The 14275-nt window shown below is 43.5% G+C and overlaps 1 protein-coding gene across 2 annotated transcripts in view; it reads left to right on the forward strand.

The window, feature by feature from the left end:
• Positions 1-14275, forward strand: part of LOC115158579 (coiled-coil domain-containing protein 18) — a 50739-nt gene that overhangs the window by 582 nt on the left and 35882 nt on the right. Inside the window, exons 3-18 of one of the 2 annotated variants that reach the window (XM_029707706.1) lie at positions 97-264; positions 433-542; positions 621-749; positions 2424-2520; positions 2696-2817; positions 3084-3372; positions 3588-3660; positions 5592-5809; positions 8568-8723; positions 8972-9082; positions 9398-9529; positions 9953-10066; positions 11749-11826; positions 11880-12026; positions 12380-12547; positions 13484-13647. In XM_029707706.1, coding sequence (XP_029563566.1) covers positions 97-264; positions 433-542; positions 621-749; positions 2424-2520; positions 2696-2817; positions 3084-3372; positions 3588-3660; positions 5592-5809; positions 8568-8723; positions 8972-9082; positions 9398-9529; positions 9953-10066; positions 11749-11826; positions 11880-12026; positions 12380-12547; positions 13484-13647 — 2276 coding nt within the window. The remainder of the gene's footprint in view (positions 1-96; positions 265-432; positions 543-620; positions 750-2423; positions 2521-2695; positions 2818-3083; positions 3373-3587; positions 3661-5591; positions 5810-8567; positions 8724-8971; positions 9083-9397; positions 9530-9952; positions 10067-11748; positions 11827-11879; positions 12027-12379; positions 12548-13483; positions 13648-14275) is intronic. The other variant, XM_029707705.1, reaches the window with a different exon arrangement.

Here is a 14275-nt window from a genome sequence, read left to right on the forward strand (position 1 = left end):
GCTTGCAAGAGATTATACTTGTTTTATGTATGTGATTAATTTATCAAGAACTGCTATTCAATGGAGGAATGCATTAAAAGTCACACTTTTTTTCAGCCTCCCTCTTCATCCTCTTCAATGAGGGAACTGGAATCTAAAAACTTGCATCTCAGAAGGAAGTTAAGCTCAGTGGAGGAAGAAAGTGCTTCTGTGATGCAAGAAAACAGACAACTGATCATTGAATTGGAAGCAGTGAATCTCGAACTTGCCAGCTCCAAAACCAAAGTATTCCAGTTTATGCAATTTCGTACAACCTCTGCCATTATTAATGATTATAACGCTATTCACGCAGGCCTTTACAGAGGGCCCAAATAATTGTTACTAATGTTGGGTTTGGTTCCACAGATGATCAGCTTGAACTAAGACAAATTTGTTCACGTACAATGTTGACAGGTCCGGGTTCTGGGTTCCACCGTAGGGTCTAAGACTTCTAGTGTGTGCCATATGAAGGAGGAGATTGAGGTTATGGAGGCTGAGGTTGAGGCCCAAGGGAATGCACTCAGGTTGGTAGGAGAATACACACACACAGATACACCTTTGTGAATGCAGTTGTGCTAGATGTGTTGCCATGCTCATTGTAGAGATACAGAAAAGAGGCTGGAGGAGACTGAAGAGACATTGGTCATTAAGAGCAGACTAGTGGATCAGCTACAAGAGGAGCTGATGGCTACTAGGGCTGAGTTAGAAAACAGGACTAATCAGGGGATAAGGTAAGTAGTGATTCTATTTTCTTTAACAATCCAAACTTACTATAAACACAGTTCTCAAAACATTAAGAACACTTTCCTAATATTGAGTTGCACCCCCCCCCCTTTTGCCTTCAGAACAGCCTTAGTTAGTCAGGGCATGGACTCTACAAGGTGTCGAAAGCGTTGCACAGGGATGCTGTCCCATGTTGACTCCAATGCTTCCCACAGTTGTCAAGTTGGCTGGATGTCCTTCGGGTGGTGTACCATTCTTGATACACACAGGAAACTGTTGAGCGTGAAAAACCCAGCAGTGTTGCAGTTATTGACACACAATGGTGCGCCTTGCACCCACTACCGTACCCTGTTCAAAGGCACTTAAATCTTTTGTCTTGTCCATTCACCCTCTAAATGGCACACATACACAATCCATGTCTCAATGCTTAAAAATCCTTCTTTAACCTGTCTCCTCCCCTTCATCTACACTGATTGAAGTGAATTTAACAGGTGACATAAATAAGCGATCATAGCTTTCACCTGGCCATTCTGTCATGGAAAGGACAGGTGTTCTTAATGCTTTGTACACTGTATGTAATACACATCACCTGATGTCACCTCCTTGTACTAGTGCTTGTTTGTGAACTAAGATATACAGTTGAAGTCGGAAGTTGACATACACCTTAGCTAAATACATTTAAACTCAGTTTTTCACAATTCCTGACATTTAATCCTAGTAAAAATTCCCTGTTTTAGGTCAGTTAGGATCACCACTTTATTTTAAGAATGTGACATGTCAGAATAATAGTAGAGGGATTTATTTCAGTTTTTTTTTTTTCATCATATTCCCAGTGGGTCAGAAGTTTACATACTCAATTAGTATTTGGTAGCGTTTTTCACCATGTGCCGTAGTCTGGCGGTTTTGGAGCAGTGGTTTCTTCCTTGCTGAGCGGCCTTTCAGGTTATGTCGATATAGGACACATTTTTACTGTGGATATAGATACTTTTGTACCTGTTTCCTCTAGCATCTTCACAAGTTCCTTTGCTGTTGTTCTGGGATTGATTTGCACTTTTTTTCACCAAAGTACGTTAATCTCTAGGAGACAGAACGCGTCTCCTTCCTGAGCGGTATGATGGCTGCGTGGTCCTGTGGTGTTTATACTTGCGCACTATTGTTTGTACAGATGAACGTGGTACCTTCAGGCGTTTGGAAATTGCTCCTAAGGATGAACCAGACCTGTGGAGGTCAGCAATTTTTTTTCTGAAGTCTTGGCTGATTTCTTTTGATTTTCTCATGATGTCAAGCAAAGAGGCACTGAGTTTGAAGGTGGGCCTTGAAATACATCTACAGGTACACCTCCAATTGACTCAAATGATGTTAATTAGCCTATCAGAAGCTTCTAAAGCCATGATGTAATTTTCTGGTATTTTCCAGCCTGTTTAAAGGCAGAGTCAACTTAGTGTATGTAACCTTCTGACCCACTGGAATTGTGATACAGTGAATTGTAAGTGAAATAATCTGTCTATAAACAATTGTTGGAAAAATTATGTGTCATGCACAAAGTAGATGTCCTAACCGACTTGACAAAACTGTAGTTTGTTAACAAGACATTTGTGGAGTAGTTGATACACTTAGGTTGGAGTCATTAAAACTCGTTTATGTAAACTTCCGACTACAACTATTTTCCATTCATCCCAAAGAGTTGAGCAACAGAGAAAGGAAGCTCTTGTTACTGCAGAGAGGCAGACATTGGCTCTCCAGAGTTACAAGGGAAATATGTCTGAGAAACTGAAGAAGGTATGGAGTAAGACGAATGACGAGTCGAGCTATGTAAATGACAAAAATGTAAATGTATTTTAAGCCTGTTTGTTCAGAATAAATGCTTGTCAGTACATGGTGAAATGCGCTGCTTATGTTTAGACATTGAAGTCTTTGATTGTATAGCAACGGGATGCTGTGTTGTGGTCCATAGGTGTTGGACAACGAGGCCAGACTGAAGGAGGCTCTTATCCAGTGTGATAAAGAGAGAGTGGTGTGGGAGAGGAGGTGTCTTCAGCTAGAGCAGGACAAGACCGACATGAACCAGCTGATCGGGTTGGTACTCAAGTGTCTGCTCGTCATATCTTACTTATCCGTTTCTGAATCAACCTCTGAAAATGTGTCTTCATCTCAAATAGATTAATCTCTGTGGTTACACTTCACTTGAATCATCTGTGATGAGAAGGACCGTGTAAAAAGGACCATTGTTCTTAAAACCATGATATGTGGATATGGTTGAGATTGGTTGTAGTTAGTAGAATACTAATACCACTGTGATGGACATGCCTTTCGTAATAGTAGTTGGGAATCTCTCTGACCAGCCAGTTGAAGGAAGAGTCGGTCAGAGCCAAGGCGATGAGTGTAGAGAGCGCCACGTTGCGTTCTCGTCTGGAAGAGGCCTCTATCCAGGCTGTGGAGCTGAAGAGAAGACTGAGTGACAGGGAGATAGTTGAGAAGGACATAGAGGTGTTGAGGAAGGAGTGTGGGGACCTACGCCACCTCACTACCAGCCAGGAGCAGAGACTGGAGCACTGTCAGAGAGAAGCACAGCAGAGCCAGGCTGAACAGGCCAGCCTAGAGGCCATCCTCAGCCTGCTGTATCTTAGAGAGGTGAGCCTAGCGCCATACTCCCTACTACACTCTCAAACTATACCCTCTGTGTATTGTTTATACATGCTATATTCTGTATGCTGTATGTGCCCCATACAACCATAGTGCACCCTGCTTATTGCTAACTCAGCATACCCTCAACTCTGTTCCAGACAATGATGGTGGACAAAATGTAATATACTGTTATGTAAAAGTGACCTAAATATTTGTTATAGAGTGGAGGGGGATCACTCTGTGCTAAGCCTTGTCTGCCAGCTCCAGTCTGTGATGTCCCCAAACTCAAGCCAGGTGATTTCCCTAGCTTACTCTTCAATACTATACATCGTATTGTAGTCTGTATAACCTGAGTGTACAAAACACTATCATGCACTTTCCATGACACAGGTCAATCCAGGTGACTCCAGGTGACAGCTATGATCCCTTATTGATGTCACTTGTTAAAGCCACTTCAATCAGTGTAGATGAAGGGGAGGAGACAGGTCAAATAAGGATTTTTACATTTACATTTACGTCATTTAGCAGACGCTCTTATCCAGAGCGACTTACAAATTGGTGCATTCACCTTATGATATCCAGTGGAACAACCACTTTACAATAGTACATCTATATATTTTTTGGGGGGTAGGGGGGAGGGTTAGAATGATTACTTAATCCTATCCCAGGTATTCCTTAAAGAGGTGGGGTTTCAGGTGTCTCCGGAAGGTGGTGATTGACTCCGCTGTCCTGGCGTCGTGAGGGAGCTTGTTCCACCATTGGGGTGCCAGAGCAGCGAACAGTTTTGACTGGGCTGAGCGGGATCTGTGCTTCCGCAGAGGTAGGGAGGCGAGCAGGCCAGAGGTGGATGAACGCAGTGCCCTTCTTTGGGTGTAGGGACTGATCAGAGCCTGAAGGTACGGAGGTGCCGCTCCCCTCACAGCTCCGTAGGCAAGCACCATGGTCTTGTAGCAGATGCGAGCTTCAACTGGAAGCCAGGAGCGGGGAGGAGCGGAGGAGCGGGGTGACGTGAGAGAACTTGGGAAGTTTGAACACCAGACGGGCTGCGGCATTCTGGATGAGTTGTAGGGGTTTAATGGCACAGGCAGTGAGCCCCGCCAACAGCGAGTTGCAATAATCCAGATGGGAGAAGACAAGTGCCTGGATTAGGACCTGCACCGCTTCCTGTGTGAGGCAGGGTTGTACTCTGCGAATGTTGTAGCGCATGTACCTACAGGATTGGGTCACCGCCTTGATGTTAGCGGAGAACGACAGGGTTGTCCAGGGTCACGCCAAGGCTCTTAGCACTCTGGGAAGAGGACACAATGGAGTTGTCAACTGTGATGGCGAGATCATGGAACGGGCAGTCCTTCCCCGGGAGGAAGAGCAGCTCCGTCTTGCCGAGGTTCAGCTTGAGGTGGTGATCCGTCATCCACACTGATATGTCTGCCAGACATGCAGAGATGCGATTCGCCACCTGGTTATCAGAAGGGGGAAAGGAGAAGATTCATTGGGTGTCGTCTGCGTAGCAATAATAGGAGAGACCATGTGAGGATATGACGGAGCCAAGTGACTTGGTGTATAGAGAGAATAGGAGAGGGCCTAGAACTGAGCTTTGGGGGACACTAGTGGTGAGAGCACACTAGTGGTGAGAGCCACGCCACCTGCTAGGAGCGACCTGTCAGGTAGGACGCAATCCAAGAGTGAGCCGCGCCGGATTTTTAAACCTTGAGACATGAATTGCGTGTTTTCCATTTAGAGTGTGAATGGGCAAGTGCCTTTTGAACAGGGCATGGTAGTAGGTGCCAGGCACACCTGTTTGTGTCAAGAACTGCAATGCTGCTGTTTTTTTTTTATACTCAAGTTTCCTGTGTGTATCAAGAATGTTCCACCAACCAAAGAACATCCAGCCAACTTGACACAACTGTGGGAAGTATTGGAGTCAACATGGGTCAGCTTTCGACATCGTGTAGAGTCCATGCCCTGATGAATTGAGGCTGTTCTGAGGGCAAAAGGGGGTGCAACTCAATATTAGGAAGGTCTTCCTAATGTTTTGTACACTCAATTTATAGCACATATCTAATCTCCCGTCTCTAGGCCATGTATACAGTAGAGTAGGTAAACTCTAACAATATCTCTCTTCCTATCATGCCGTAACATTGTGGATACACATGAAAAATGCAAAGTATGTTTGTATCCTCCCAAAAAAAATGGTCTGTTTGTTTTTTGTGTCTACGGTGTGTCAGGGGAGCAGTACCAGCAGCTGCTGCCTGTGTTGCGTGCTGTGGAGCAGGAGAGAGTCACGCAGGCAGCTCTAGCCCTGGACCTGCAGGAGAGACTAAGGCAGACACAGGAGGAGATGACTGCCCTACAGAACAACATGAACCAGAGAGACCTCCAGCTACAGAAACTGCACACAGAGCTGCAGGAGAGGACAGTACAAATTAACCAGCTGGAGAGAGAGGTAAGGATGGACACATGAAGAGTGTACTGTACCACCATTTTTATTATGAGTGGTCTCAAATCAATGAAGAAGGCTGTATCTCAAGCTGTGACATCATTTTCTGGATTTTTCAAAGCTGTTTAAAGGCAGAGTCAACTTAGTGTATGTAAACTTCTGACCCACTGGAATTGTGATACGGTGAATTCTAAGTGAAATAATCTGTCTGTAAACAATTGTTGGGAAAATTACTTGTGTCATGCACAAAGTAGATCCTAACCGACTTGCCAAAACTATAGTTTGTCAACAAGAAATATGTGGAGTGGTTGAAAAATGAAAAAAGTTTTAATGACTCCAACCTAAGTGTATGTAAACTTCGACTTCAACTGTATCCACACTACCATTCAAAAGTTTGGGGTCACTTAGAAATGTCCATGTTTTTGAAAGAAAAATCCCAAAATTTGGTCCATTAAAAGAACATAAAATTGATCAGAAATACAGTGTAGACATTGTTAATGTTGTAAATCACTATTGTAGCTGGAAACAGCTGATTTTTAATGGAATATCTACGTAGGCGTATAGAGGCCCATTATCAGCAACCATCACTCCTGTTCCAATGGCAGGTTGTGTTAGCTAATCCAAGTTTATCATTTTAAAAGGCTAATTGATCATTAGAAAACCCTTTTGCAATTATGTTAGCACAGCTGAAAACTGTTGTGCTGATTTAATAAGCAATACAACTGGCCTTCTTTAGACTAGTTGAGTATCTCGAGCATTAGAATTTGTGGGTTCGATTACAGGCTCAAAATGGCCAGAAACAAAGAACTTTCTTCTGAAACTCGTCAGTCTATTCTTGTTCTGAGAAATGAAGGCTATTCCATGCGAGAAATTGCCAAGAAACTGAAGATCTCGTACAATGCTGTGTACTACTCCCTTAACAGAAAAGGCTAAATAGGCTCTAACCAGAATAGAAAGAGGAGTGGGAGGTCCCAGTGCACAACTGAGCAAGAGGACAAGTACATTAGTGTCTAGTTTGAGAAACAGACACCTCACAAGTCCTCAACTGGCAGCTTCATTAAATAGTACCAGCAGAACACCAGTCTCAACGTCAACAGGGAAGAGGCGACTCCGGGATGCTGGACTTTCTCCTATGGAATAGCCTTCATTTCTCAGAACAAGAATGGACTTTCTTCTGAAACTCGTGAGTCTTTTGTTTCTGGCCATTTTGAGCCAGTTTCGCACCCACAAATGCTAATGCTCCAGATAATCAACTAGTCTAAAGGTCAGTTGTATTGCTTATTTAATCAGAACAGTTTTCAGCTGTGCTAACATAATTGCAAAAGGGTTTTCTAATGATCAATTAGCCTTTTTAAAATGATAAACTTGGATTAGCTAACAAAACGTGCCATTGGAACGTCTATGCACTGCTGAAGTCCATCTATGCACATTAGTCCATCTATGCACTGCTGAAGTCCTAGTGATCGTTGCTGATAATGGGCCTCTGTATGCCTTTGTAGATATTCCATAAAAAATCAGCTGTTTCAAGCTACAATAGTCATTTACAACATTAACAATGTCTACACTGTATTTCTGATCAATTTGATGTTATTTTAATGGACCAAATTTTTTGCTTTTCTTTAAAAAACAAGGACATTTCTAACTGACCCCTAACTTTTGAATGGTAGTGTGTATGTCATATATGGATACATACAGTACCAGTCAAAAGAGGGACACACCTACTCATTCAAGGATTTTTCTTTATTTTCTACATTGTAGAATAATAGTGAAGACATCAAATCAATGAAATAACACATATGGAATCATGTTGTAACCAAAAAAGTGTCAAACAAATCCAAATATATTTGAGATTCTTCAAAGTAGCCACCCTTTGCCTTGATGACAGCTTTGCACACGCTTGGCATTCTCTCAACCAGCTTCATGAGGAAGTCACTTGGAATGCATTTCAATTAACAGGTGTGCCTTGCTAAAAGTTAATTTGTGGAATTTCTTTCCTTAATGCGTTTGAGCCAATCAGTTGTGTTGTGTCAAGGTAGGGGTGGTACACAGATTATACACATTTTGGCCAAGGGATCGGCGGAATAAGTTTAGAGGGTGTAATACAATGTAATATCATTAATCTACAATTGTATGTTCTTAACCCTGGGCAACATGGGCCTGGGAGGCTCACAGGGATATTGGTTGCCACAGTACTCCACCAATTGATATATTTTTTTCAACTCAATACTTCTTGTATTCCCCCAAAAATATAAATAAAAAAAATATATAAATGCACTTGTAATTCAAGCTTTAAAACTGCAGATATCTCTTTACCTCATGAAAATATGTTGAATTGCAGGATAATAGCTTTAAAGCTGCAGCAAACATCATCAGCAAAACATCTCTGCCACATGGCAAAATGTGTAGAATTGAAGGAAATTAGTTTGAAAACTGCCACATTTTCTATCTGATGCCAATTGGCGGGCCTTTAAAATGTTCCTACCCAAGGCTCGAAACGTGGTTTGTCCATCTATGCACTGCTGAAGTCCTAGTAAAACTCCTTGATTGCTATTTTTATCTCACTAGAGTTGTGATCTGATTATGAGGGGTCCCAACAAGTTTGAGAACCCCTGGTGTACTGTATGTGTGACTGATGTCTGTCCCCTGGTGGTGAATGTTGTATTGCAGTTAATATTGCAAACGGACGTGGCAGTTTCCCCAAGTACGGATTCCAGCTTTCACGTAACTGTATAACAGCTTTTCACGTATATTTCACGTATAACAGGCGGCTCTCGTACTGGGCCTGCAGGAGAGACTAAGGCGGGCCCAGGAGGAGATGACTGCCCTACAGAACAACATGAACCAGAGAGACCTCCAGCTACAGAAACTACATACAGAGCTTCAGGAGAGGACAGTACAAATTAACCAGCTGGAGAGAGAGGTAAGGATGGACACATGAATAGTGTACTGTACCACCATTTTTATTATGAGTGGTCTCAAATCAAGGAAGAAGACTGTATCTCAAAGGAATCTGAGTAACATAATGTCACATACCAGGACAAGTGAGGGTCTCACTCACAGAATCAGAGCAATAAGGCCTTAAACCAGTGCCTGAAACAAAAGATAACACTTGTTGTATACAGTATGTGACAGATGTCTGTCCCTAGTGGTGAATGTGTTGTATTGCAGTTAAGGAGGAAGAACGTCTGCCTGGCAACTACAGAGCAACAGTTAGAGAAGAAAGATGCAGGACTTTCGCAGGCTGTAGAGAAGACCACTGAGTTGGAGCTGAACCTGCTGGTAATGATGAAGTACTCAACACACACACTGAATATAAATTGTGTTGTCACTATTCTATCAAATGCTGAAGTAGGCTACACTAAACAGACACTGTTGTCACTACTCACACCCACACACACACACACACTCACACACATGTGCTTTCACTTACACATGTTGGGTCTGTCTAAATCCACAAGGATGCCTCCCTGCCTTTTGATTGAGACAGACCCAGTTCTCTCTTTTAACTCACATGCACGTCATTTCACACACAGGCTATGTTATATTTAAGTGGGCTAGTTAGTTAGTTGATGAAGTCTCTGGTTTGAAACGTAGGAGAAGAGCACCAGTATCCAACACTTTAAAACCACTCTGGACTTGAAGAAGCGGGATTTCCAGCAGGAGTTGGAGGAGACTCAGAGAGTTGGCTCAGAGCAACGTAAGGCGCTACAGGATCAAATCAAAATGGTGAGAGGGTACATGTATTGTATTCCTTTATTCACACTTGACTGTTCATAAAAGTCACCCAAGGTTACAATAAGCAATTCCATTAACTTTACATACTTTCAGTCTTAGAATAGTTATACATGAAAGCTGGAATCCGTATACTTGGTGAAACTGCCACTTCCGTTTGTGGTATTACTGCAAACAACGACCACTGTTTTCCTTCACATCATTGCCCATCGTACTTTGCCACGATGCTGAATGCTCCTCTGCTCCGTTTCATTGACAAAACAATAAGAAATGCGCTGGGGGTGAAGAGTGGCACTGTTTCACCTTATTCTGAATTTCAGCTTTAACATACAGTACAGTAGATGTTTGGGCACCTGCGAATATACTTGTGTTTGCTGCCTGTTTCATGTGATTTTTATGTCTGCCTGTCCTATACAGTTGCACTCTCAGAAAGCAAAGCTGGAGAAAGACTTCTCTTCATCCCAGCATGAGAGACAGGAGGCCCAGCACAGAGCAGAGAGACTTCAGACCTCCCTCAACCAGCTCACGCATGTATGTCTGCCCCATACACGACACACCTCACATCACATTACCTTTACCTACAGTGCATTCGGAAAGTATTCAGACCCCTTGACTTTTTCCACATTTTGTTACGTTACAGCCTTATTCTAAAACGGATTAAATATCATTTTTCCCTCATCAATCTATACACAATACCACGTAATGACAAAGCGAAAGCAGGTTTTTTACATAAGTATTCAGACCCTTTGCTATGAGACTTGAAATTGAGCTCAGGTGTCCATTGATCATCCTTGACATGTTTCTACAACTTGATTGGAGTCCACCTGTGGTAAATTCAATTGATTGGACATGGTTTCTAAAGGCACACACCTGTCTAATATAAGGTCACACAGTTGACAGTGCATGTCAGAGCAAAAAACAAGCCATGAGGTCGAAGGAATTGTCCGTAGAGCTCCGAGACAGGATTGTGTCGAGGTACATATCTGGGGAAGGGTACCAAAACATTTCTGCAGCATTGAAGGTCCCCAAGAACACGGTGGCCTCCATCATTCTTAAATGGAAGAAGTTTGGAACCACCAAGACTTCCTAAAGCTGATTGCCCGTACAAACTGAGCAATCGGGGGAGAAGGGCCTTGGTCAGGGAGGTAACCAAGAACGCAATGGTCACTCTGACAGAGTTCCTCTGTGGAGATGGAAGAAACTTCCAGAAGTGCAACCATCTGCAGCACTCCACCAATCAGGCTTTTATGGTAGTGTGGCCAGACGTAAGCCACTCGTCAGTAAAAGGCACATGACAGCCCGCATGGAGTTTGGCAAAAGGCACCTAAAGTGCTCTCAGACCATGAGAAACAAGATTGTCTGGTCTGATGAAACCAAGATTGAACTCTTTGGCCTCAATGCCAAGTGTCACGTCTGGAGGAAACCTGGCACCATCCCTACAGTGAAGCGTGGTGGTGGTGGTGGTGGCAGCATCATGCTGTGGAGATGTTTTTCAGCTACAGGGACTGGGAGACTAGTCAGGATCGAGGGAAAGATGAACTGAGCAAAGTACAGCGAGATCCTTGATGAAAACCTGCTACAGAGTGCTCAGGACCTCAGACTGGGGTGAAGGATCACTTTCCAACAGGACAACGACCCTAAGCACACAGCCAAGACAACGCAGGAGTGGCTTCGGGTCAAGTCTCAGAATGTCCTTGAGTGGCCCAGCCAGAGCCCGGACGGGAACCCCATCGAACATCTCTGGAGAGACTTGAAAATAGCTGTGCAGTGACGCTCCCCATTCAACCTGACAGAGCTTGAGAGGATCTGCAGAGAAGAATGGGAGAAACTCCCCAAATACAGGTGTGCCAAGCTTGTAGCGTCATACCCAAGAAGACTCGAGGCTGTAATCGCTGCCAAATGTGCTTCAACAAAGTACTGAATAAAGTGTCTGAATACTACGTAAATGTTTTTAATACATTTGCAAATATTTCTAAAAACCTGTTTTTTGCTTTGTCATTGTGGGGTATTGTGTGTAGATTGATGGGGGAAAAAACTATTTTGTCAATTTTAGAATAAGGCTGTAACGTAACAAAATGTAAAAAGTCAAGGGGTATGCAATGTAGATCTTCAGATTTATAAATCACACCCACGTCATTGAGTTTGACACAGAACGACACAGCTGGGCATCTCAGTATTAATCTGACTAGTGCTATAATCCTGTCACTTCCTAGGATACAGAGACGAGAGCCAATCAAGACCAGGAGGCCTTGAGAGCTCTCAGAGTGCAGGCAACAGAGTATACTACCAAGGTCAGTCCTTATGAAAACACATGCTCTGGCAAATTAGTTATCAACTAAATCAGACTTTTTTTCCTGTATCGGTCCTGTTGCAGGTGAGGTTTTTGGAGACAGCCCTGACAACATGCCAGGATGAGTTGAGCGACTGTATGCAACAGATAAAGGGAGTGAAGGGACGCTACGAGAGAGAGCTGGAGACAAGCGCTAAAGAAGTAGAACATGAAGACCTTCACCTTGCTTTAATTTCCTGTGAAACACAACATTCCAGACACATTGTGTGATATCTGTGGGTGGGATGTAGTCTGGTCCCAGATCTGTTTTTGCTCTCTTGCCAACTACTTGTCACTTCTTCTCAAGCTGAACATGACAATGTGTGGCATGACCATTCCATAAGGAGTGGGCAGGAGAGCAAACTGGCACTGAGGAATTTGGGAACAATGTGAAGGATATGAGACCCCAAAAAATCGAGGATATGAGACAAAAGTTAAATACATTTCTAACTTGTGAAGTGTATGGATGAAGACTAGTGAAGTTCAAACAGGCAGTTCCAGGGTTCTGTCCCCAGGTGGAGGCTCTGCAGGCAGAGATGAGGGGTAGCTCTCTGGTGTGTCAGAGCTCCAGTGAGCAGAACTTGCAGCTGCAGCACACCGTCCAGAGACAGCAGACCATGCTGCAGGAGAGCACCTCCCGTGTGGCGGAGCTAGAGGACAGACAGGCGCTGTTACTGGAGCAGGTAGACAGACAGACAGACAGACAGATACTTTACTGTCCTCAGAGAGGAACATTATTTCCACAGCCTGTAAGTTACATACAACATAATGAGCAAACCAGCGTCAGAGATTGAGCATAAACACAACACAGCAGTACATACAACATTAGTTTTAATTGAACTCAGTGAATGAACAAATCGACTACTAGAGCGCGTGAGCTGCAGTTGTCATATCTAATGTACGAGTTTGAGATGCAATACAAATGTCCCTATTTGGAAACATTCTAAATTGCTTTAACTGATACAGTTCTTTATGTACAAAGCCAGCTTTTGTGGGCCAGCCTGAACTTCCTCTAAGGGCCCAGCAGGGTTAATAAAATAGAGCTCATATCTGTTTATAACTGACTGCATGCTTGCTGCTCATACTGTTCATGAGTTTTTTTGAAAAGCGTAATTGTTTAGACAGATTCCTGTGTTCAAACGGATTACCTTCGGCTTGCAGGGGGTGACTATAGTGCAGGCCGATTTTGTTTCTTGAGCGGATGGTCGGGGGGCCGAAACATAATAATTTGTAGACTGCAAATTGACCACAAGAAGCCCAAATAGATATAAAATTTGACTAAAACATAATCATTTCAAACGTTGCTTACATTTGTATATGATCATGTGTCTCTCTATTATGCGTGGGAACACTTGGGAACAGATTTCCAAACTTAAAATCACTTGGAGCTGATTTCCTGGTGTTTTTACAGTATTTTATGTCCAACAATAATTTAAAAAAATGCTCAGAAAACTTGGGGGGCCAAATAAAACCACTGCCAGTTGGGGAACCCTGGTATAGTGGGTAAAAAGTAACTATTTGTTCAAATTTACCGTATAGTTTAGCAGACCATTTTATTATCATGGTTTGGAGGTTTGTTGAGAGGGTTCAATGCACACACTGTGTGTGCATTCCTCCAGGTGGGCCGCTTGGAGAAGGACCTGGAGAAAGAGAAGGTGTTAGCCTTCAAAGAGCTGAAGAGGAGAGACCACAGAGCCCAGGAGGCCATAGAGGGACTGCAGGAGGCTAGTCAGCAGGCAGCGAGACGTGAGAGAGAAGCCCTGCAACTCTCCAACTCTGTCACGTGAGACTAGTTTTTACTCCCTCTACTATTCTCTACTCGTCTCTGCTCTAATCTATGCTATTCGACTCTACTCTAATCTATGTTACTGTACTCTACCAGGGTTCGAAACTGTGACAAACTCTTGCGTTTGTGGACGTTTGACTTGGCAGTGTGACACCAATTTTTAATTAGGCACTAGGGTGCCTGTTTATTTTTTTGCTGGTCACATTAGTTTTTCACCTCACTCAAGATTCAACCATGATTTGGTCAAACGGTAAAGTACATTATCCACATGATTCCTGCCCTGTGGCTATGCATGTTTTGCTGGGGCCTGTGGCTATGCATGTTTTGCTGGGGCCTGTGGCTATGCATGTTTTGCTGGGGCCTGTGGCTGTGCATGTTTTGCTGGGGCCTGTGGCTGTGCATGTTTTGCTGGGGCCTGTGGCTGTGCATGTTTTGCTGGGGCCTACGGCTATGATGAGCGAGCCACTCTGTCCTTTCCCAGGGAACAAAATGCTCCTGGAGAAAAAAAGTGTTCAGATTTTTAAAATCCGATTGCTGGGGATAACACAGCTATCCTGTTGTCACAGTTGAAGAGGGGAGGTTCTCAGCTTTCTGTTGGTATCCTTTTTATTTCTGAACTCTCAAT

This window comes from Salmo trutta, chromosome 22, assembly GCF_901001165.1.
Source record: "Salmo trutta chromosome 22, fSalTru1.1, whole genome shotgun sequence".
NCBI lineage: Eukaryota > Metazoa > Chordata > Actinopteri > Salmoniformes > Salmonidae > Salmo > Salmo trutta.